The sequence below is a fragment of the Oncorhynchus mykiss genome, chromosome 4 (genome assembly GCF_013265735.2).
Source record: "Oncorhynchus mykiss isolate Arlee chromosome 4, USDA_OmykA_1.1, whole genome shotgun sequence".
NCBI classification, from domain to species: Eukaryota; Metazoa; Chordata; class Actinopteri; order Salmoniformes; family Salmonidae; genus Oncorhynchus; species Oncorhynchus mykiss.
Genome location: NC_048568.1, coordinates 25790001 through 25812500, shown reverse-complemented (window position 1 = coordinate 25812500; position 22500 = coordinate 25790001). Strand labels below are relative to the sequence as shown.

General features: G+C 46.9%; 2 protein-coding genes across 4 annotated transcripts in view; both read right to left on the bottom strand.

Annotated features, from left to right (window-relative positions):
- The window catches only part of LOC110522376 (SAM and SH3 domain-containing protein 1), a 295924-nt gene that overhangs the window by 245313 nt on the left and 28111 nt on the right, over window positions 1–22500 (bottom strand). The window lies entirely within an intron of this gene.
- Window positions 15346–22500, bottom strand: part of LOC118964400 (uncharacterized transmembrane protein DDB_G0289901-like) — a 24155-nt gene continuing 17000 nt past the window's right edge. The window contains 12 exon segments of the mRNA XM_036975447.1: window positions 15346–16042; window positions 16075–16176; window positions 16268–16501; window positions 16534–16620; window positions 16653–17201; window positions 17251–17484; window positions 17636–18211; window positions 18245–18580; window positions 18613–18885; window positions 18933–19286; window positions 19376–19509; window positions 19511–20534. Of these exon segments, the coding sequence (XP_036831342.1) occupies window positions 15750–16042; window positions 16075–16176; window positions 16268–16501; window positions 16534–16620; window positions 16653–17201; window positions 17251–17484; window positions 17636–18211; window positions 18245–18580; window positions 18613–18885; window positions 18933–19286; window positions 19376–19509; window positions 19511–20534 (4196 nt within the window). The 3' untranslated portion in view covers window positions 15346–15749.

The window sequence follows — 22500 nt, the reverse complement described above, 5'->3', positions numbered from 1 at the left end:
AACCCTCCAGGCAAGCTTCAATGCCATACAACTCTCCTTCCGTGGCCTCCAATTGCTCTTAAATACAAGTAAAACTAAATGCATGCTCTTCAACCGATCACTGCCTGCACCTACCCGCCTGTCCAACATCACTACTCTGGACGGCTCTGACTTAGAATATGTGGACAACTACAAATACCTAGGTGTCTGGTTAGACTGTAAACTCTCCTTCCAGACCCACATCAAACATCTCCAATCCGAAGTTGGCTTCCTATTTCGCAACAAAGCATCCTTCACTCATGCTGCCAAACATACCCTTGTAAAACTGACCATCCTACCAATCCTCGACTTTGGCGATGTCATTTACAAAATAGCCTCCAATATCCTACTCAACAAATTGGATGCAGTCTATCACAGTGCAATCTGTTTTGTCACCAAAGCCACATATACTACCCACCATTTCGACCTGTACGCTCTCGCCCTCGCTTCATACTCGTCGCCAAACCCACTGGCTCCATGTCATCTACAAGACCCTGCAAGGTAAAGTCCCCCCTTATCTCAGCTCGCTGGTCACCATAGCATCACCCACCTGTAGCACGCGCTCCAGCAGGTATACAGTATCTCTCTGGTCACCCCCAAAACCAATTATTTCTTTGGCCGCCTCTCCTTCCAGTTCTCTGCTGCCAATGACTGGAACAAACTACAAAAATCTCTGAAACTGGAAACACTTATCTCCCTCACTAGCTTTAAGCACCAACTGTCAGAGCAGCTCACAGATTACTGCACCTGTACATAGCCCACCAATAATTTAGCCCAAACAACTACCTCTTTCCCTACTGTATTTATTTTATTTATTCATTTATTTTGCTCCTTTGCACCCCATTATTTTTATTTCTACTTTGCACATTCTTCCACTGCAAATCTACCATTCCAGTGTTTTACTTGCTATATAGTATTTACTTTGCCACCATGGCCTCTTTTTGCCTTTACCGCCTTTATCTCACCACATTTGCTCACATCGTATATAGACTTGTTTATACTGTATTATTGACTGTATGTTTGTTTTACTCCATGTGTAACTCTGTGTCGTTGTATGTGTCGAACTGCTTTGCTTTATCTTAGCCAGGTCGCAATTGTAAATAAGAACTTGTTCTCAACTTGCCTACCTGGTTAAATAAAGGTGAAATAAAAATAAATAAATAAATAAAATATACAAAAGTAGGTGGACAAAGTAGTGGATTTAGCTATTTCAGCCACTCCCATTGCTGACAGGTGTATACAATCGAGCACACAGCCATGCAATCTCTATAGACAAATACTGGCAGTAGAACGGCCTTACTGAAAAGCTCAGTGACATTCAACGTGGCACTGTCATAGGATGCCACCTTTCCAACAAGTCAGTTCGTCAATTTATGCCCTGCTAGAGCTGCCGCAGTCACCTGTAAGTGCTGTTATTGTGAAATGAAAATGCCTAGGAGCAACAACGGCTCAGCCGCGAAGTGGTAAGCCACACAGGCTCCCAGAAAAGGATCTCCGAGTGCTGAACTGCGTAGAGCTTAGCAATTGTCTGTCCTTGGTTGCAACACTCACTACCGAGTTCCAAAATGCCTCTGGAAGCAACGTCAGCACAAGAACTGTTCGTCGGGAGCTTCATGAAATGGGTTTCCATGGCCCATCGAACACACAAGTCTAAGATTACCATGCACAATTCCAAGTGTCGGCTGGAGTGGTGTAAAGCTCGCCGCCATTGGACTCTAAATAAGTGGAAACGTGTTCTCTAGAGTGATGAATCACTCTTCACCATCTGGCTCTCCGACTGATGAATCTGGGTTTGGCGGATGTCAGGTGATTGCTGCCTGTCACAATGCATAGTGCCAACTGTAAAGTTTGGTGGAGGAGGAATAATGGTCTGGGGCTGTTTTTCATGGTTCGGGTGAAGGGAAATCTTAACCATACAGCATACAATGACATTCTAGAGGATTCTGTGCTTCCTAATTTCCTAACAGTTTTGGGAAGGCCCTTTCCTGTTTCAGCATGACAATACCCCCACGCACAAAGGGAGAAGAAAATGACTAGCCTGCACAGAGCCCTTACTTCAACCCCATCGAACACCTTTGGGATGAATTGGAACGCAGACTGTGAGCCAGGCCTAATCGCCCAACATCAGTACCCGACCTCACTAATGCTCTTGTGGCTAAACGGAAGCAAGTCCCCGCAGCAATGTTCCAACATCTAGTGGAAAGCCTTCCCAGAAGTGTGGAGGCTGTTGTGGCAGCAAAGGTGGGGCCAACTCCATATTAATGCCCATGATTTTGGAATGAGATGTTTGACGAGCAGGTGCCCACATACTTTTGGTCATGTAGTGTGTATGAAACCATCAATATGAGGAACATATCGGATACCCTGTTCCTCTACACATTCTCTCTGCTGTATGGTGGAACCACATAATATACAGTAGTTGTTTCTTGGGTTCTTTGTTTTCTTCCTTTCACTAGATGCCAAGTTCAGATACCTGCAGGCTGATTGTCATTCAATACACCTCTCCTCCCGGCTCCTTCTCTGCAGGCCCCTAAAGATCTTCAGAGCGCGTCTAACAGTCAAACACACATCCTGGACTCCTCTGACACCAAAGTCAACCGAGACTCCCTCCTGCAGGTCTCCTGTGGACTGACCCTGTACCCATACGCTTCAGACACAGCCAGCCATGCAGAAAGACAGAGAGAGATAGAGAGACAGAGAGAGAGATAACGAAATAAAGAAATAAAGAAAGAAAGAAAGAAAGAAAGAAAGAAAGAAAGAAAGAAGAGAGGGTGAAGAATAGAGAGTGAGAGGGAGAGAGACTCACTGGACTGTACATATGGCCTCACCTATATGTAGGGAGTCTGTCAGAGAGAATAACAAAGGGAGGGAAGCCAAGAAGACATAGGGCTACAGTAGTTTAGGCTACATCATTCATGGAGAAAGCCCTTCTCCACAATCTGACAATCAACCTGCATTGATTACAATCGTATTACACATACTTGATTAAAATAGTCCAATCAGAACAGATCCGCCAGGCAGATAGAGCCCGTCATTAAAGAAACACAATCTATTACCCATCAACCCCAGCAGCACTAGCAGCAGCATCTGCCCAGTGCTATAACACACTGACTACAGCTAATTGGATGCATCTCTAACACAAAGACATAAATGGTCTTGTTGAGATTTAAGATTTAAGAGCAGGGAAGTTGGCTTCTGTCTGATAGGTCAGAGTGTGTGTGTGTGTGTGTGTGTGTGTGTGTGTGTGAGTGTGTGTGTGTGTGTGTGTGTGTGTGTGTGTGTGTGTGTGTGTGTGTGTGTGTGTGTGTGTGTGCATCAGACACCTTTCCATCCAGACAGACGGTCTGAAGTCTTAGAGACACAAAGCCAGGGGTGTAAAGTAAAGACATCTGTCTGTGTGTGTGTGTGTGTGTGTGTGTGTGTGTGTGTGTGTATGGGGGGGTGTAAATATTAGGACAGTGGTGGTGAGATTAATCTGTGGATTATACAGCAGATGGTATGTGGACTAGAGGTTGACACGGGAGTGAAAATGTTTTTTTTTCCTGTCAATTTCTTTCCCAGTAGTGTCCCGATCCCGCAACAGTTCTGTAACCCTGACAACTTTTACTGTCCTGTCCAGTTAAAAATCACTCCCGTCTGTCCCGTGCTAATTTTTACGCATAGAATTCATAAATAACTTCCTCATTAGCTGCTCTTCTCTGTCTGCCCCCTCCCCTGCACTCTGCTGCGTGTGTGTTTCCATAGCAATGGCCTCATTTAGCCTTCTGCTTTTCTTTGCCTGCCCAGCTGATAAAGGCCTATTATAGTTTGTTGAATAAGACTGAAGAACACATGTTACTGTTGGGAGAAGGAGGGGCAGGGGAAAAAAAACACACAAAACAATAATCAAATCAAATCAACATTTATTGATTGCGTACAGTTTTTCAGAGGTTATAGCATGTTTCTAGTTCAAACAGTGCAGCAATATCTAGCAATACATTAACAATAATACTATATTTAGAAAAGAAAAGACATTAAGACATTAGAACAAGCACTGCTTATAACACAACAATAATTCCTGTACTGCCTGTTCCTGTTGACTGTTGATCCTGCCCCGTCCTGTCCCGAACACGACTCTAGAATTTCACTCCCACTCCTGTTTCTGTGTCAACGTCTAATGTGGAGGATTCATGATCAAACGTACATATCGTGGCAGTCTATCTCTCTCTCTCTATCTCTCTCTCTCTATCTATCTCTCTCTCTCTCTCCTTCTTTCTCCCTTCCTCCCACCCTCACTCTCTCTCTCTCTCTCTCTTCCTCCCACCCCCCCCCCCTCTCTCTCTTTCTCTCTTACTTCCAGCCTCTCTCTCTCTCTTTCTCTCTTTCTTCCTTCCACCCTCTCTTTCTCTCTCTCTCTTTCTTCCTTCCACCTTCTCTCTCTCTCTTTCTTCCTTCCACCCTCTCTCTCTCTCTTTCTTCCTTCCACCCTCTCTCTTTTTCTCTCTCTCTCTCTCTCTCTCTCTTTCTTCCTTCCACCCTCTCTCTCTCTCTCTCTCTCTCTCTCTCTTTCTTCCTTCCACCCTCTCGCTCTCTCTCTCTCTCTTTCTTCCTTCCACCCTCTCTCTCTCTCTCTCTCTCTCTTTCTTCCTTCCACCCTCTCTCTCTCTCTCCCTCTCTCTCTCTCTCTCTCCCACCCTCTCTCTCTTCCTTCCACCCTCTCTCTCACTCTCTCTCTTCAAAAACTAACCAAGTAAAATAAAATCCTAATTTGGCAGTAAATTGTCAACCTTGGCTTTATAACCTGTTCAAGCAGCACACTCTAGGTGGCTGTGTGCACTATTTCAGTTTGCTTACGACTCATTGTAGTAGTAGAAGAAGAAAATGGACTACTTCAAAATGGAGATGATTCAATGGAGCTGCCCATGTTGTCACAGACGCCATAATGGGGCATACACAATATTGCGCCCTCTAACTATCTCTATGGTCTTAATACATTTGACAAAAATAAACATTGTCCCACAGCCAGCTATTAGAAGTGTATTACAGGAATTTGTGTGGCAATGTGGTGAATAGTGGTGGTGATACACACCCAATGTGACTTAGCAAAACTGCAATTAGCTGTGATTTTCTGCATTCTTACCTGGTATTTATCTGTAGTGTATACATGCACTGTTGACTTGTAAAGAATGCCATTTTGCTTACTGTTGCATCTGAAAATAACCCACTGGCCGTCGGTGCCAACTTCCTGTTCATTCCAGCTACACCCATGCTATAAATAGTCTGGAGACAGAGAGAACCATCTAAAGCTGTACTATACTGTACTGAGCTTAGATCTACCTGGCTGGGACAACACCCTAGTTTAGTGTAAACTTGAAGCGATGACTCGTTGATAGAGGTTCACTATCTGATGGTGTGTCTCACTGGATCTATCAATATATGATCACTACCTCAACCTCTGGGACCTGTGGACTCTAGCCTCCTCGTCTTCCTCCTCATCTTCCTCTTCTTCCTCCTCGTCTTCCTCTTCTTCCTCCTCCCCTTCCTCCTCCTCCTCCTATTCCTTGGTGCTTCTGCATCTGTCACAGCCTCAGAGCAGATGTTCCTATGGGAAGAGGCAACAGGCAGACACCCTCCCCTTTACCACCCTAATAGCACCTTAATAACACCCCACCACCTCCCCCTCCCCTTTACCACCCTAATAGCACCTTAATAACACCCCACCACCTCCCCCTCCCCTTTACCACTCTAATAACACCTTAATAACACCCCACCACCTCCCCCTCCCCTTTACCACTCTAATAACACCTTAATAACACCCCACCACCTCCCCCTCCCCTTTACCACTCTAATAACACCTTAATAACACCCCACCACCTCCCCCTCCCCTTTACCACTCTAATAGCACCTTAATAACACCCCACCACCTCCCCCTCCCCTTTATATCTGCTGCATTACCTCTCATCTATAGACTATTAGGTAAGATAACAGAGGGAGGGGCTCTGATACCTGACTGCTGTGTTGGAGCTGAACACACACACCAGTTGACCGTGTAGTGGGAGGAGACTGATGGTGAATGGATGGAACAACAATGTTGCTGGGTGATAAATACCACAATAACCACGCCCACAAAATCAGGGTCTGGGGCCCTTGGCCTAGAGCCACATCAGCCTGCTGTTATGTTGAGGAGAAAAATCATAATGAGCATCAGCCATGCCATTCATCTTAGAGGGGGCAGTCCACCCCCCGTCATAGAGCCAGGTGGTGACCAGACAGGACAAGGTCAGAGGTCATGTTTTACCAGGCAGAGATGGATCTGACACTGTCCACAGGGATGGAGACAGATTCCAGGTCTATAGAGCATTAGACTAGAATAAAATCGAAAAGAACAGCATTTTAAAAACCCACGTTTACCAGTGCCAACTCTCACTGATACCTCTTAGTAAACTGAGAACACACTGTAGGTTCATATCTAAACGGGAATTATACAGTTTGTGTTTGTGTGTGTGTGTGTGTGTGTCCCAGACACAGGGATAGACTAGTGGATGATTGGACCATCTGGTAGATGACCCAATGTCATTTGGTGTAATGTACTTATTGACAAACAGCCAAACGAGCGTTACTGTAATCCAGCCCTGAGACTGGGATTCAGTCTGGTGCATTACAACAGCTAAGATATTTAATAATAGGAACACAGTACAAACACACACAGACAGTAAATGGCAGATATAGACCAACCTGTCAGGATTTGAGAAGGAAAAGCCTGTAGTCAGACCATAGTACCTAGAGATCTCCATCCCTCTATCCCCCTCTCTCTCACTGCTCTAGTACAAAGATCAGATCTGCCAGTGATTACCTTGCTGTGATCCTGGCTAGAGAGATAGATAGAGGGACACAGGAGGGATATAGCCACTGCACCAGCACTCTCACAAGCACATGGTCAGATACGCACGCACGCACGCACACACACACACAATCACACACGCACACACACACACACACACACACACACACACACACACACACACACACACACACACACACACACACACACACACACACACACACACACACACACACACACACACACACACACACACACACACACACACACACACACACTCACACACACACACACACACACACACCAGGCTAATGTCATTGTATAGTGCAAATGGGTCACCTCTAGTTGAATGGGTATTTGAAATTGTATTGATCACTCTCAATGCTACGCAATCTGGTGTTAGAAAAAAGAATGTGTCCATGTGTTTTCTTCCCCTTCTTTATCAAAGCTAAATTCACAGTTTGAAATGTCAAACTATAATCTTTGCAAAGAATTCTCGCCATCTTTCTCAATCTCAGAAACAAACACATTTATACTTGCACAACGTATGCACGCACACACTTTCTCTGTCTCTAGTGAAAGCAGCTCTGACTCTGTCCACCTCACATGCCCAGAGATACAAAACAGCTTTCCTTCTTCCCTCAGCTGATTAGCAGGGTGGTAAAAGGATCACAGTGATCCCCAGTCTATCCCTGGCTGGTTTCACATCAACAGGCTGTTCAAAATGATGTTTTTGTTAGCAAGCAGCTCTGCCTCTGGCCCCATGGCTAATCCAGGCTGATATGTAATCCTAAAATGAACTTTCCATCACCTCCCTACCGCACTGCTAGGGGGAAGAGAGAGGAGATACAGGAGGGTTGGCTGAAACGAGCTAGGATCCTCAATCAGCCAATCAGAGCTGGAGTTTACAGTGGTGAAGGGAAGGCTTCTGGGACATCTCCAGGCCCAAGGAAGAGCCATGGGCAGTAGCATACTGATCGCCAGTATCAAGGCCGGTAGCAATCTGCTGTACTAACGAGATGTAAACATTGCGCAAGAGACTGAGAAAATGCATTATTCATTGTATAATGTTGTTCATTTGCACAAGATCCAATATATGGAATGCCTACTGCTAAGACTGCTGGAATTTGCTCTTACTGTGTCAGATCAAGTGATTCTTACATAAAGCTAGGTCTGTTCACAGAGGCACAGTAGTAGTCTCAGTCATAATGAACGTTACTCTTAATCTGCATCTCAAATAGGAAGTACACAGGTGACAGAGAGAGAGGGAGAGGAGAGAGAGGGAGAGGAGAGAAAGGGAGAGAAGAGAGAGGGAGAGGAGAGAGAGGGAGAGAAGAGAGAGGGAGAGGAGAGAGAAGGAGAGGAGAGAGAGGGAGAGGAGAGAGATGGAGAGGAGAGAGAAGGAGAGGAGAGAGAGGGAGAGGGAGAGGAGAGCGAGGGAGAGGAGAGGAAAGAGAGGAACTGAGAGAAGGAGAGCAATTACTGAGACAAAAAAGCAGAGCATTTCAATAAACACGGGCGTCTTTTTCACTTCCACACTGACAGCCACACAACCAGACAGACGCTAGCGGCTGCTCTCTTCCCCTCTGAGATGATTTACTACCAGAGCTCTGAGTTCTGTGCTCTGCATGCCAACAAACCAGACATGGCACAACTGGAATACAAAATCTATATCTAACATACCCCATGATATTAGGTATTCCTCTACTGCACAGAAGAGGATGGGGATGGAGACAGGGGGTTTAGACTGAATACCTGTTCTTTTCTCCCCTTCTCCCCGTCTCCCTGGCTTTCAGACAGTTTAAACTCTCCCTCCTCCCTCTCCCCCCGTCACTCAGATAATTTGAAGCTTCCTCTCTCCCTAACTTCCACACTCTGTATATCCCTCTCTCCCCCGTCTCCCTCCCTCTCTCCGAGGCTCTCAGACAGTTAGAAGTTGGGCCGTGACTCTTCGATGGATCCACTTAACTGTAATGGATCGACCCTGCAGCTGGATTATTCTGAGGCCCACCGATACCAGGCATGATGCATCCCAAGGTTTTAAACTTTCCATCATTATACAGAAATATACACTGAGTGTACAAAACATTCAGAACACTTTCCTAATATTGATTTGCCTCTACACCTCTACAAGGTGTCAAAAGTGTTCCATAGGGATGCCGGCACATGTTGACTTGAATGCTTCCCACAAGTCTGTCAAGTTGGCTGGATGTCGTTTGGGTGGTGGACCAATTCAGTGTTGAGTGTGCCATTCAGCACACATACTGTACACAATCCAAGTCTCAACTGTCTCAAGGCATACAAATAATTATTTAAGTGGATTCAAGTGGATTTAACAAGTAACATCAATAAAGGATCATAACATTCACCTGGATTCACCTGGTCAGTCTATGTCATGGAAAGAGCAGGTGTTCTTAGTGTTTTGTACACTCAGTGTACACTGTAGTCTTTTCTGCCCTGAGCATATTGCATTGCAGGCTTGCTTGTTGAAAATAGTGATTTAAAGAAGGCACAACCATCAGTATTTCTCTCCTCGTTATTTGCTATAATTTGCAGAACGGAAATCAGCACGCATGGATCTTAACACGCCTATGTCCGCATGAGATTTAGACATAAACCCAGGGCTCAATTTGTTTTTTACGCATGGCATGGTAACAGCTGTTCTCCGACGTTGCATCAATCAACCCATCCTCTGGAGCAAGGAACCTTAATCCTGCCTTAATACCGACAGACACGGTATCTTTCTCCTTGAGGAACACTTACGCAACGTCAAGATGTTTCATCGCTCACAGAACGTCAAGACAACGTTCCTGACAATTTTCAACACTCAAACAACGCCAAGACTAGTCCTCTGAATGTAGTTATTTTGTATTCTCTTACAATGCCTATATGTTTTTATAAGCACAACCTGAACACCCACATAGTCTATTTCTGTAGGTTGACTTGACCCTATGTTACATTGTGTTTACATATTGTCACACCCTGACCATAGTTTGCTTTGTTTGTTTCTATGTTTTGGTTGGTCAGGGTGTGAGCTGGGTGGGCATTCTATGTTACATGTCTAGTTTGTCTAGTTCTATGTTTGGCCTGATATGGTTCTCAATCAGAGGCAGGTGTTAGTCATTGTCTCTGATTGGGAACCATATTTAGGTAGCCTGTTTGGTGTTGGGTTTTGTGGGTGATTGTCCTTAGTGTCCTTTGTCTGTTGTGTGTATGTGCACCAGTATTAGGCTGTTTGGTGTTGGGTTTTGTGGGTGATTGTCCTTAGTGTCCTTTGTCTGTTGTGTGTATGTGCACCAGTATTAGGCTGTTTGGTGTTGGGTTTTGTGGGTGATTGTCCTTAGTGTCCTTATGTCCTTGTTCTGTGTGTATGTGCACCAATATTAGGCTGTTTGGTGTTGGGTTTTGTGGGTGATTGTCCTTAGTGTCTTGATGTCCTTGTTCTGTGTGTATGTGCACCAGTATTAGGCTGTTTGGTGTTGGGTTTTGTGGGTGATTGTCCTTAGTGTCTTGATGTCCTTGTTCTGTGTCTATGTGCACCAGTATGAGGCTGTTTCGGTTTTCGTTACGTTTATTGTTTTGTAGTTTTTGTATTGGATTCGTGTTGCTTCAGTTTCATTAAACATGGATCGCAATAGCCACGCCGCATTTTGGTCTGACTCTCTTTCACATACAGAAAACCGTGACAATCACCCACCTTGACAGGACCAAGCGGCGTGGTAACGGGCAACAGCAACAGCAGCGCAAAGAGGAATGGACATGGGAGGATGTATTGGACGGCAAGGGTTGCTACACATGGGAGGAGATCCTGGCGGGAAGGGATCGCCTTCCATGGGAACAGGTGGAGGCCTCTAGGAGAGCAGAGGCAGCCGGAGAGAGGAGCCGGCGATATGAGGGAACACGGCTGGCAAGGAAGCCCGAGAGGCAGCCCCAAAAATGTATTGGGGGGGGGCACACAGGAGGTGTGGCGAAGCCAGGAAGGAGACCTGCGCCAACTTCCTGTGCTTACCGGGGGGCTGGAGAGACCGGGCAGGTACCGTGTTATGCTGTGAAGCGCACGGTGTCCCCAGTGCGGGTGCACAGCCCGGTGCGGTACATTCCAGCTCTGCGTATCGGCTGGGCTAGAGTGGGCATCGAGCCAAGTGCCATGAAGCCGGCTCTACGCATCTGGTCCCCAGTGCGTCTCCTTGGGCCGGCTTACATGGCACCAGCCTTGCGTACGGTGTCCCTGGTTCGCCTGCATAGCCCAGTGCGGGCTATTCCACCTCGCCGCACTGGCAGGGCGACCGGGACCATTCAACCGGGTAAGGTTGGGCAGGCTCGGTGCTCAAGAGCTCCAGTGCGCCTGCACGGTCCGGTCTATCCGTCACCACCTCCACGCACCAGCCCTCCGGTGGCAGCCCCCCGCACCAGGCTGTCTCTCCGGCGCATCCTTACAGGTGCTCCCGCCTGCCCAGCGCCGCCTGAGCCACCCGTCTGGGTGGGCATCTGTCCGCGGTGGCGGCTCTGGTGCTGGACGTGGCCCCCACTTCACCGTAGTCCTAGTCCCCCACCTTGTCCGCTTCCGTGGCCTTCTCACCATGGCAACTCTTCTCAATGGACAGAGGGGCGGCAGCTAGGGACAGAGGGGCGGCTTTTGAAAGCAAAAGTCTAACTGAAAACATTATTGGCACTGTTGAATTCAGCTAGGACTGATGGTTTGGTTAGCTAAACTAGCAAGTCTGTCAAGTTTATCTAGTAAACGTGCTAGCTACTGTACTTCAGTGGATGTTGAACACATTTCTGGCGGCAAATGTGTTAAATTATAGCAATGGTATTAAAGGGATAATCAGCTTGGGGCTCCATGCGTTCTCTAGAAAATAATGCAACTCCGTGGAAGGTCAGTTCCACTCCGCTAGCGCGTCATAGAACACACCTTCCACATCGTTCATTATTTTCTATAGTACGCATAGCACCTCGTTGATTGGCCCTTAAATATCACATGACTGTCTGTATGTAACGTTAGGCTGTCATGTGGTGATTATAGAACCATGCAGTGCTTGAGACAGCTGAGCACATTCGCTCTCCTGGACCACAGTCCTGTTCTCACACTGTCCTCTGTGTTAGAGTTACCATTAGAGATGGAACACCCTATAATCCCCTTTAAACCAGGGTTTACAGGCACTTTGGTGCAGAGGAAGTACCAACTGGAGAAGGGTGTTCTCAGCCTAGCACTGAGGCCCCTGAAACATGAGAGTTGTGTCTGAGATGGCACCCTATTCCCGGTATAGTCCCGGTATACTTTTGACACCAAAAGCATTTCAGACTATGGAGTCAGACAAAGGAAAAGTTCCACATTGCAATAGGACTTTTTCTGAACAACAATTAACAGTTATTAGTTTGTACGCCATGTGACTAGCTACATTTCTCCTAGAAAGTCTGACTCTGACTCTTCACCAGTGTTGTAGTGATTTCCGTTCACGGTGAGTAAAGTAACACTCCCTCAACTTTCAATGTATTGCTCCGCAAAAGGTGGGTAAACCCTTGTGCCAAATAACGGCATTTATTTGCGTTTATCCTCCACTACACCACTGCTCATCACATACTGTAATGGGAGCTGAGAGACAACGGTTCTATTTATAATGACGAGTAGGAGGGGTCCCTCCACCACATGCTATACACGCTTTCATTTAAAACACACACACACACGCACACGCACACGCACACGCACGCACACACACTCACACAAAGCTTTAATAATACAAGTCTGGGAAGCTTGAGGAATATGTCCAGGCAAGCAGAAATACTCCACAGCAAGACCAATAACTAATCCTGAATGCAAATAGTCAGGGCTATTCAGGTTACATTGCTGCTCTTTGATAACAGTCTGCTATTACTATGTACAAGCCAGTCCTAGAATAGCTGTGTGACCACAGGCAAAGTAGTAGCCCGGAGTAGGAGAGCAGAGGGATAATTTATTTCCATGGGTCAGGCAGCTTATGTTAGGGAGTTCCCAAACCTGTTTACATTAAATTGCTCTAATTTTTCCTCACTACAATTTCCTTGATTGTAGTTGATGGTCTGCTATGAATTTGCTGCGGGAATTTTCTTGATTAACAGGATGACAAAGCCATCTCTCTCGAATCACTTAAATATCATGGATTCCCATTGCCCTCTCTCTCTCTTCATTACCCTGTTTGTATCCATCTTGATTCTAGTGGTGGGTGAAATGTCAGCTCTCATTATATATAATTGTGATTACACCACAGCTAAGTGCCCTTTGAAATGTTCTCAGTGAGTCCAAGAGGTTTGGTGAGAACACCAATTTTCCATCACCATTTCGGTGTTGTCTGCCTGCAATGTCAATTCAGTCTAAAATCTCTCACCAGCACCCTCACAAAGCAGTGTTCTAGGAGAATATAGGATGAGTTTAACTTGTCTTATTAATCCTTTCTTTCTAGCCATGCCACAGCTCCCACCCCAGTGGTTCACCCTAGCCATGTTTATCCCTGATTCAACAGGCCAGAGTGACTTACTTGTCTGGTCCCATCGCTATTCACTGAACCCTTCTCTTTGTGTGGTAATAAGACTAGACCATGGTGTCTGTTTAACCCTGCCCACAGCCCAACTTACAGTAGTGATACATGGGCCTGGCCTGCTGCATGACGTTCCCATTGAGTAGGCCTAAATCGCAGCAGCCCCAGGAACATAGACTCCTCTGGCCCAATCAGCGGGGACTCACTTTAAACCCCATCCATTACACAGACAACGGAGTAATGGCTGAGAGCTCCCTGGTGCTCTCCAATGGGGAGTTATGGATGGGCCTCACATAGGGCCACCCAGGAGCCATACAGCCACCAACCTCTACTTCAGCTGATTAATAGCAATCAATACTCTATTATTGGCTGTGGAATACCGGTTGGCTGTGTCATGGTCTAGGGCACCATGCAAGGAGAGAGGGGGGGGGGGACATTGCGTCACACACAGTCAGAACAGGCTGCCATCTGCCGTTGTCCCGGAGATGGGAGGAACTCCTGCAGCCCACCTGTACCTTGTCACATGAGCAAACCCTTGATCGTGGAAGATGTGACTCAACAGCCCTCTCTTCTCTCCTCTCTTCCCTATTTTCCTCACACTCAAAATGCACAAAAGAGAGAGCTGATTGAAAATGTTCAGTTCCAAACAACTATTCTAACACGATGTGATAGCATCAGCTCCTGTGGATAGGAGCCAATTGTACAGGTTATTTCTGGTAGATATTGTCTCTGGCATACCTGAAAAAGGACTTCTTTACAGGCTGCACCCGGTAACACAAAAGAAAGACCATGAAGAGATCTGTTTCCCCTTATCAGTAGATAGAGCAGTAATAGTAGCATAGTGGTGTGTGTGTGTGTGTGAGTGTGCTTGCTTGCATGCATTCCAGTCTGTGTGGATCCATGCCCAGTATGTGTGTGTGTTTGTGTGTGCATGCTCGAGAGTCTAGCTTATATCCCTCTAAACTATGTTTGATTCTTCCAGGCAGGCCTCAGAACATAACAGATCACTGAGGCTAAGTGCTTCGTGGCTGGGAAGCAGCATGCTCACTGCTTAGGGCCAGCCTGGTAGAACTGTCACACTAATAGGCTCTGTAGGAAGGAAAGGACATGGAATCATGGGAAACACTGCTGATCAGATCAGACCTTCTTCTGTGCTCTGCAGCATCTGCCTGACATCCTGATGTCCATATATCACTAATGGCACACTATATTCCCTATATAGTTCTCTAATTGTGACCAATATACTGTAATTATGGCCTCTCTCTGCCCTGATTTCTGGTCAGACAGAAATAAACTGTCCGTGCTATAAATCACATGCCTATTAGGTAGTGTGTGTGTGTCTGTGTATGTGTGTGTGTGTGTCAATGAGTGTGTCTCTGATGCTGTCACTGAGGGGACATTAGCTAGCTACTATTGCTGGAAAGGAGATGAGGGTTAATGGGTAATGAGGTGATCTGAGACAGCAGAAAGAAGCACTGTCTGCTGTCATCTTGCACCAGATAATGATGATGATGGTATTCTAGTGCAGTTGTTGGATGTCATTACATTTAAATGGGAGCAGTGTCATCAGTATCAATCGCATGGATAATAAAAACAAATGGAAGCCCATGAGTTCCGTCTCCTTCCCTTCATTAGGTCTGTGCCAATCTGGTCCTGTTTGAATCATGCCACTTCCTCCTATGAATATAGAGTTTTGCCTAGCCGAATAACACAAAGCTTGAGCAAACCAAGGCAATCTCAAGTGCTGGTTTCCAAACTCACTGAAACTATGACATGACTATCATGACTGAAGATAGCAAATAGAATGGAACATGTTATTTCTGTGCAATTAACTATGAAAACAATCCCAGCGTGGCTTATTATACTGTACATGGCTAAGAGATACGATCTGAAAGCCTTGAGTCTTCAGATGCTCGGCACTCAACAACTTAGCTAAACTCTATCTAGTCATTAACCCTGGCACTCTACTAGTGTCTGGTACAAACATGATTAGCGATATCTTTCTGCTTTTTAGGACCCGGAAGTGTTAGTGAGAGCAGGAAGGAGACAGACGAGAGCTGTATGTGTGTGTGTGTGTGTGTGTGTGTGTGTGTGTGTGTGTGTGTGTGTGTGTGTGTGTGTGTGTGTGTGTGTGTGTGTGTGTGTGTGTACACAGAGTGGCGGGCGGTGCTGCAGTGAATATGTACAGCCAGAGAGAGCAAATGGCAAGAGACTCTGCTGTCCCTGCTGTCAGGCTCATTTGCTCCCAGCAGGGTCTTCAATTACCAATGATTAAAAACCCTTTGGTGTCCAGCTAGTATCTGCTTAAGTGGAGGAACTCTACATCTGGGAGAGTGTGAGCGATGTGGTGCCTAATATTTTGATTTATACACTCTGCAACGTATTAATCACATTTACTAACCCAAGGGTTGGATTAACACAATGCGAAGGACTTGATGATATGGGGAACCAGAGTTAGTTGTAGCGGCACCAAAGTTAGCTGTAGAGGCACCAAAGTTAGCTGTATAGGCACCAGAGTTAGCTGTATAGGCACCAGAGTTAGCTGTAGAGGCACCATAGTTAGCTGTAGAGGCACCAGAGTTAGCTGTAGAGACACCAGAGTTCGCTGTAGAGACACCAGAGTTAGCTGTAGAGACACCAGAGTTAGCTGTAGAGGCACCAGAGTTAGCTGTAGAGGCAGAAGAGTTAGCTGTAGCGGCACAGAGTTAGCAGCAGCAGCACCAGAGTGAGTGGCACCAGAGTTAGCTGTAGAGGCACCAACGTTAGCTGTAGAGGCACCAGAGATAGCTGTAGCAGCACCAGAGTTAGTGGCACCAGATTTAGCTGTATAGGCATTAGAGTTAGCTGTAGAGGCATCAGAGTTGCCCTGCACCAGAGTTAGCTGTAGAGGCACAATAGTTAGCTGTAGAGGCACAAAAGTTAGCTGTAGAGGCACCAGAGTTAGCTGTAGAGGCAGAAGAGTTAGCTGTAGAGAAACCAGAATTAGCTGTAGAGGCAGAAGAGTTAGCTGTAGAGGCACCAGAGTTAGTGGCACCAGAGTTAGCTGTAGAGGCACCAACATTAGCTGTAGAGGCACCAGAGTTAGCTGTAGAGGCAGAAGAGTTAGCTGTAGAGGCACCAGAGTTAGCTTTAGAGGCAGAAGAGTTAGCTGTAGCGGCACAGAGTTAGCTGCAGCAGCACCAGAGTTAGTGGCACCAGAGTTAGCTGTAGAGGCACCAACGTTAGCTGTAGAGGCACCAGAGTTATCTGTAGAGGCAGAAGAGTTAGCTGTAGTATCCCAGTGTTAGCTGTAGCGGCACCAGAGTTAGTGGCACCAGAGTGAGGTGTAGAGGCACCAGAGTTAGCAGTAGAGGTACCAGAGATAGCTGTAGCAGCACCAGAGTTAGTGGCACCAGATTTAGCTGTAGAGGCACAAGAGTTAGCTGTAGAGGCATCAGAGTTAGCTGTAGAGGCATCAGAGTTAGCTGTAGAGGCACCAGAGATAGCTGTAGCAGCACCAGAGTTAGTGGCATCAGATTTAGCTGTAGAGGCACCAGAGTTAGCGGCACCAGAGTTAGCTGTAGAGGCACCAGAGTTAGCGGCACTAGAGTTAGCTGTAGAGACACCAGAGTTAGTGACAACAGAGTTAGTTGTAGCAGCACCAAAGTTAGCTGTAGAGGCACCACAGTTAGCTGTAGAGGCACCAGAGTTAGCGGCATCAGAGTTAGCTGTATAGGCACCAAAATTAGCTGTAGAGGCACCAGAGTTAGCTGTAGAGGCACCCGAGTTAGCTGTAGAGGCACCAGAGTTAGCTGTAGAGGCACCAGAGATAGCTGTAGCAGCACCAGAGTTAGTGGCACCAGATTTAGCTGTATAGGCATTAGAGTTAGCTGTAGAGGCATCAGAGTTGCCCTGCACCAGAGTTAGCTGTAGAGGCACAAGAGTTAGCTGTAGAGGCACAAAAGTTAGCTGTAGAGGCACCAGAGTTAGCTGTAGAGGCAGAAGAGTTAGCTGTAGAGGCACCAGAGTTAGTGGCACCAGAGTTAGCTGTAGAGGCACCAACATTAGCTGTAGAGGCACCAGAGTTAGCTGTAGAGGCAGAAGAGTTAGCTGTAGAGGCACCAGAGTTAGCTTTAGAGGCAGAAGAGTTAGCTGTAGCGGCACAGAGTTAGCTGCAGCAGCACCAGAGTTAGTGGCACCAGAGTTAGCTGTAGAGGCACCAACGTTAGCTGTAGAGGCACCAGAGTTATCTGTAGAGGCAGAAGAGTTAACTGTAGTATCCCAGTGTTAGCTGTAGCGGCACCAGAGTTAGTGGCACCAGAGTGAGGTGTAGAGGCACCAGAGTTAGCAGTAGAGGCACCAGAGATAGCTGTAGCAGCACCAGAGTTAGTGGCACCAGATTTAGCTGTAGAGGCACAAGAGTTAGCTGTAGAGGCATCAGAGTTAGCTGTAGAGGTACCAGAGATAGCTGTAGCAGCACCAGAGTTAGTGGCATCAGATTTAGCTGTAGAGGCACCAGAGTTAGCGGCACCAGAGTTAGCTGTAGAGGCACAAGAGTTAGCTGTACAGGCACAAGAGTTAGCTGTAGAGGCATCAGAGCTAGCTGTAGAGGCACCAGAGTTAGCGGCACCAGAGTTAGCTGTAGAGACACCAGAGTTAGTGACAACAGAGTTAGTTGTAGCAGCACCAAAGTTAGCTGTAGAGGCACCACAGTTAGCTGTAGAGGCACCAGAGTTAGCGGCATCAGAGTTAGCTGTATAGGCACCAAAATTAGCTGTAGAGGCACCAGAGTTAGCTGTAGAGGCACCCGAGTTAGCTGTAGAGGCACCAGAGTTAGCTGTATAGGCACCAGAGTTTGCTGTATAGGCACCAGAGTTAGCTGTAGAGACACCAAAGTTAGCTTTAGAGGAACCAGTGATAGCGGCATCAGAGTTAGCTGTAGCGGCATCAGAGTTAGCTGTAGCGGCACCAGAGTTAGCTGTAGCGGCACCAGAGTTAGTGGCACCAGAGTGAGGTGTAGAGGCACCAGAGTTAGCAGTGGAGGCACCAGAGATAGCTGTAGCAGCACCAGAGTTAGTGGCACCAGATTTAGCTGTAGAGGCATCAGAGTTAGCTGTAGAGGCACCAGAGTTAGCAGCACCAGAGTTAGCTGTAGAGGCACAAGAGTTAGCTGTAGAGGCATCAGATTTAGCTGTAGAGGCACCGGAGTTAGCGGCACCAGAGTTAGCTGTAGAGGCACAAGAGTTAGCTGTAGCATCCCAGAGTTAGCTGTAGCGGCACCAGAGTTAGTGGCACCAGAGTGAGGTGTAGAGGTATCAGAGTTAGCTGTAGAGGCACCAGAGATAGCTGTAGCAGCACCAGAGTTAGTGGCACCAGATTTAGCTGTAGAGGCATCATAGTTAGCTGTAGAGGCACCAGAGTTAGCGGCATCAGAATTAGCTGTAGAGGCACAAGAGTTAGCTGTAGAGGCAGAAGAGTTAGCTGTAGAGGCACCGGAGTTAGCGGCACCAGAGTTAGCTGTAGAGACACCAGAGTTAGCGGCACCAGAGTTAGCTGTAGCATCCCAGAGTTAGCTGTAGCGGCACCAGAGTTAGTGGCACCAGAGTGAGGTGTAGAGGTATCAGAGTTAGCTGTAGAGGCACCAGAGATAGCTGTAGAGGCACCAGAGTTAGCTGTAGAGGCAGAAGAGTTAGCTGTAGAGGCAGAAGAGTTAGCTGTAGCTAAACCAGAGTTAGCTGTAGCTGCACCAGAGTTAGCTGTAGCTGCACCAGAGTTAGCTGTAGCTGCACCAGAGTTAGCTGTAGCTGCACCAGAGTTAGCTGTAGCGGCACCAGAGTTAGCTGTAGTGGCACCAGAGTTAGTGGCACCAGAGTGAGGCGTAGAGGCACCAGAGTTAGCTGTAGAGGCATCAGCGTTAGTGGCACCAGAGTGAGGTGTAGAGGCACCAGAGTTAGCTGTAGAGGCACCAGAGATAGCTGTAGCATCCCAGAGTTAGCTGTAGCGGCACCAGAGTTAGTGGCACCAGAGTGAGGTGTAGAGGCACCAGAGTTAGCTGTAGAAGCACCAGAGATCGCGGCACCAGAGTTAGTGGCACCAGATTTAGCTGTAGAGGCACAAGAGTTAGTTGTAGAAGCATCAGAGTTAGCTGTAGAGGCACCAGAGTTAGTGGAACCAGAGTGAGGGTGTAGAGGCACCAGAGTTAGCTGTAGAGGCACCAGAGATAGCTGTAGCAGCACCAGAGTTAGTGGCACCAGATTTAGCTGTAGAGGCACCAGAGTTGGTGGCACCAGAGTTAGCTGTAGAGGAACCAGAGTTAGCTGTAGAGACACCAGAGTTTGTGGCACCAGAGTTAGCTTTAGAGGCACCAGAGACAGCTGTAGCGGCACCAGAGTTAGGTGTAGCTGCACCAGAGTTAGCTGTAGCTGCACCAGAGTTAGCTGTAGCTGCACCAGAGTTAGCTGTAGCTGCACCAGAGTTAGCTGTAGAGGCACCAGAGTTAGCTGTAGAGGCACCAGAGTTAGTGGCATCAGAGTTAGCTTTAGAGGCACCAGAGACAGCTGTAGCTGCACCAGAGTTAGCTGTAGAAGGACCACAGTTAGCTGTAGCTAAACCAGAGTTAGCTGTAGCTGCACCAGAGTTAGCTGTAGCTGCACCAGAGTTAGCTGTAGCTGCACCAGAGTTAGTTGTAGCGGCACCAGAGTTAGCTGTAGCTGCACCAGAGTTAGTTGTAGCGGCACCAGAGTTAGCTGTAGCTGCACCAGAGTTAGCTGTAGAGGCACCAGAGTTAGCGGCATCAGAGTTAGCTTTAGAGGCACCAGAGACAGCTGCAGCGGTACCAGAGTTAGCTGTAGAGGCACCAGAGTTAGCTGTAGCTGCACCAGAGTTAGCTGTAGAAGGACCACAGTTAGCTGTAGCTAAACCAGAGTTAGCTGTAGCTGCACCAGAGTTAGCTGTAGCTGCACCAGAGTTAGCTGTAGCTGCACCAGAGTTAGTTGTAGCGGCACCAGAGTTAGCTGTAGCTGCACCAGAGTTAGTTGTAGCGGCACCAGAGTTAGCTGTAGCTGCACCAGAGTTAGCTGTAGAGGCACCAGAGTTAGTGGCATCAGAGTTAGCTTTAGAGGCACCAGAGACAGCTGTAGCGGTACCAGAGTTAGCTGTAGCGGCACCAGAGTTAGCTGTAGCTGCACCAGAGTTAGCTGTAGCTGCACCAGAGTTAACTGTAGCTGCACTAGAGTTAACTTCATTGCCAATTTACATCTGAGGTTCCTGGACTAAAAACAACTTATATAATAATACCAACCACACTAAACATGGGTTATAAAGTAACTACTATAATGGTAATGTCGGACAATACTAGATATAATACTAGTTACCATTCCCATTGAAGAGGAGCCTAGGTGTAAATATATTCAGAATGAAGTTGTGTTTATGCACGTGGTAGTCAGCAGGTCCGTCAGGAAGGAACGTTTTCCACACAACAGGAAGCCTGCGGCAATAAAAGCCAATAGCCTAATAGACTGAGACAGTCATAAATACAAAAACCAGGACAGAGCAACTCAATTTGACCACAGGACACATCTCTATTGGATTTGGAATCCAGAGAAAGCAGGCGCACAGCACCCATCCTTGGAGTCCTCTGTGTGTGTCTGTGCATTTATCTCACTCTAGTTCTCAACCCTGAGAGGATACATAGAGGACATAGTTCACAGATTAAATCATATCACAGGTCATCATGCACAGTACTACTGACATATTGTTTACAACAAAAATAGAATTTCATGCATTGGGAGAATAATGAATATCTGTGGTACTGTTTCAATAAGTACCTGCCTATTGGGTTCTATATGTATTTCTCCCTCCCTCCCTCCCTCCCTCCCTCCCTCCCTCCCTCCCTCCCTCCCTCCCTCCCTCCCTCCGTGTTGGCCTCTCTGCCCTCTTCTGATCTCACTGTGTGCTTGACACCTCTGTTTTCACAGACTCCAAGATGGAGACTGCTGCTAACAGGTGCTCTCTGCATAAATTTACATGAATACCACATACTGTACACCACCACTGTCAACCAGCACTGAAGTCCCAAATGCCTTTCAATGCAGCTACACTTTATCCTTCCAATTCAACAAGGCACAACCAGAAAGATTAGAACACACATTGGTGATGTATTCAGCTCTGTTTCATGATTCGACCTGGATTTCCAGGCTAGAAATGTACTGCTCTCATCAGGATTTCTCCGTGACTGATACAACATAAATAGTCCTGTCATGTGTTTTGCTGATCTGTGTCTGAGTCTTGTTTACAGTGACCTGCAGCTGTGCAAGATGGATTCCCTCCAGGCCCAATGAGATTAGAAGTGTCATGTCGCATCAGGAGGTGAAAAATATGACAAAGCAGAGAGAGAGAGTGGGCAAGGCTGTGGGAGATTAGACTGAGCGACGGCAGAGCAGAGTGTAGGCAACGGCTGAGAGCACCAGCGGAGCAAACAGAACTCTGACAAACACTAAACTGCCATATGTGGAGTATCGAGGGGTAACCTCTGCTTCTCAAGACGCATTTGAATGTCATGTTAGCGAAATAAATAAAGGTTAAGACAGGCGTTATAGAAAACGTGTGATTCTGCTCTGTCTCTCTCTCTCTTCCTCATTCTCTCCCTGGCTCTCTCTTCAGTGTATCCAGAGATGTACCTGATAAGACAGCAGAAAAGGAGAACATCCTCATTTTGGTTTCTAGTTTGGTGTAGATTTATCCTGCCGACTGGCTGAGTGTGGGGTCATCTCAAGCACAAGGCCTTGAGTCTTGGCCTGACAAAACTGCTGACGTTGTTTGTGGTAAGAGCAGGAGTGAGGCTGTTCCTATTCTTTAACACCGACTCAGAGCACCACTCATAAATGTTTTTGTGTGCTATCTATTGTAATAAAACATATACTGCTGCTAGTTGAAGATGGAATTTTGCCTACTTAATGACTTAATAACAATATGCAGTCTAGGCCTTCAGAACCCAATATCTAGACAGGAGACAAAAGTGTTTAAAAACAGTTAGAACACAACAGGCACACCTGGCTCCTCTTAACCAGAGAGTGGTAACCATGGTTCTCTCTGTCCTTCTCTCTCTCACTCTCTTTATCTATGTCTCTCTTTCTCTCTCTTTATCCATGTCCCTCTCTCTCAAATTCA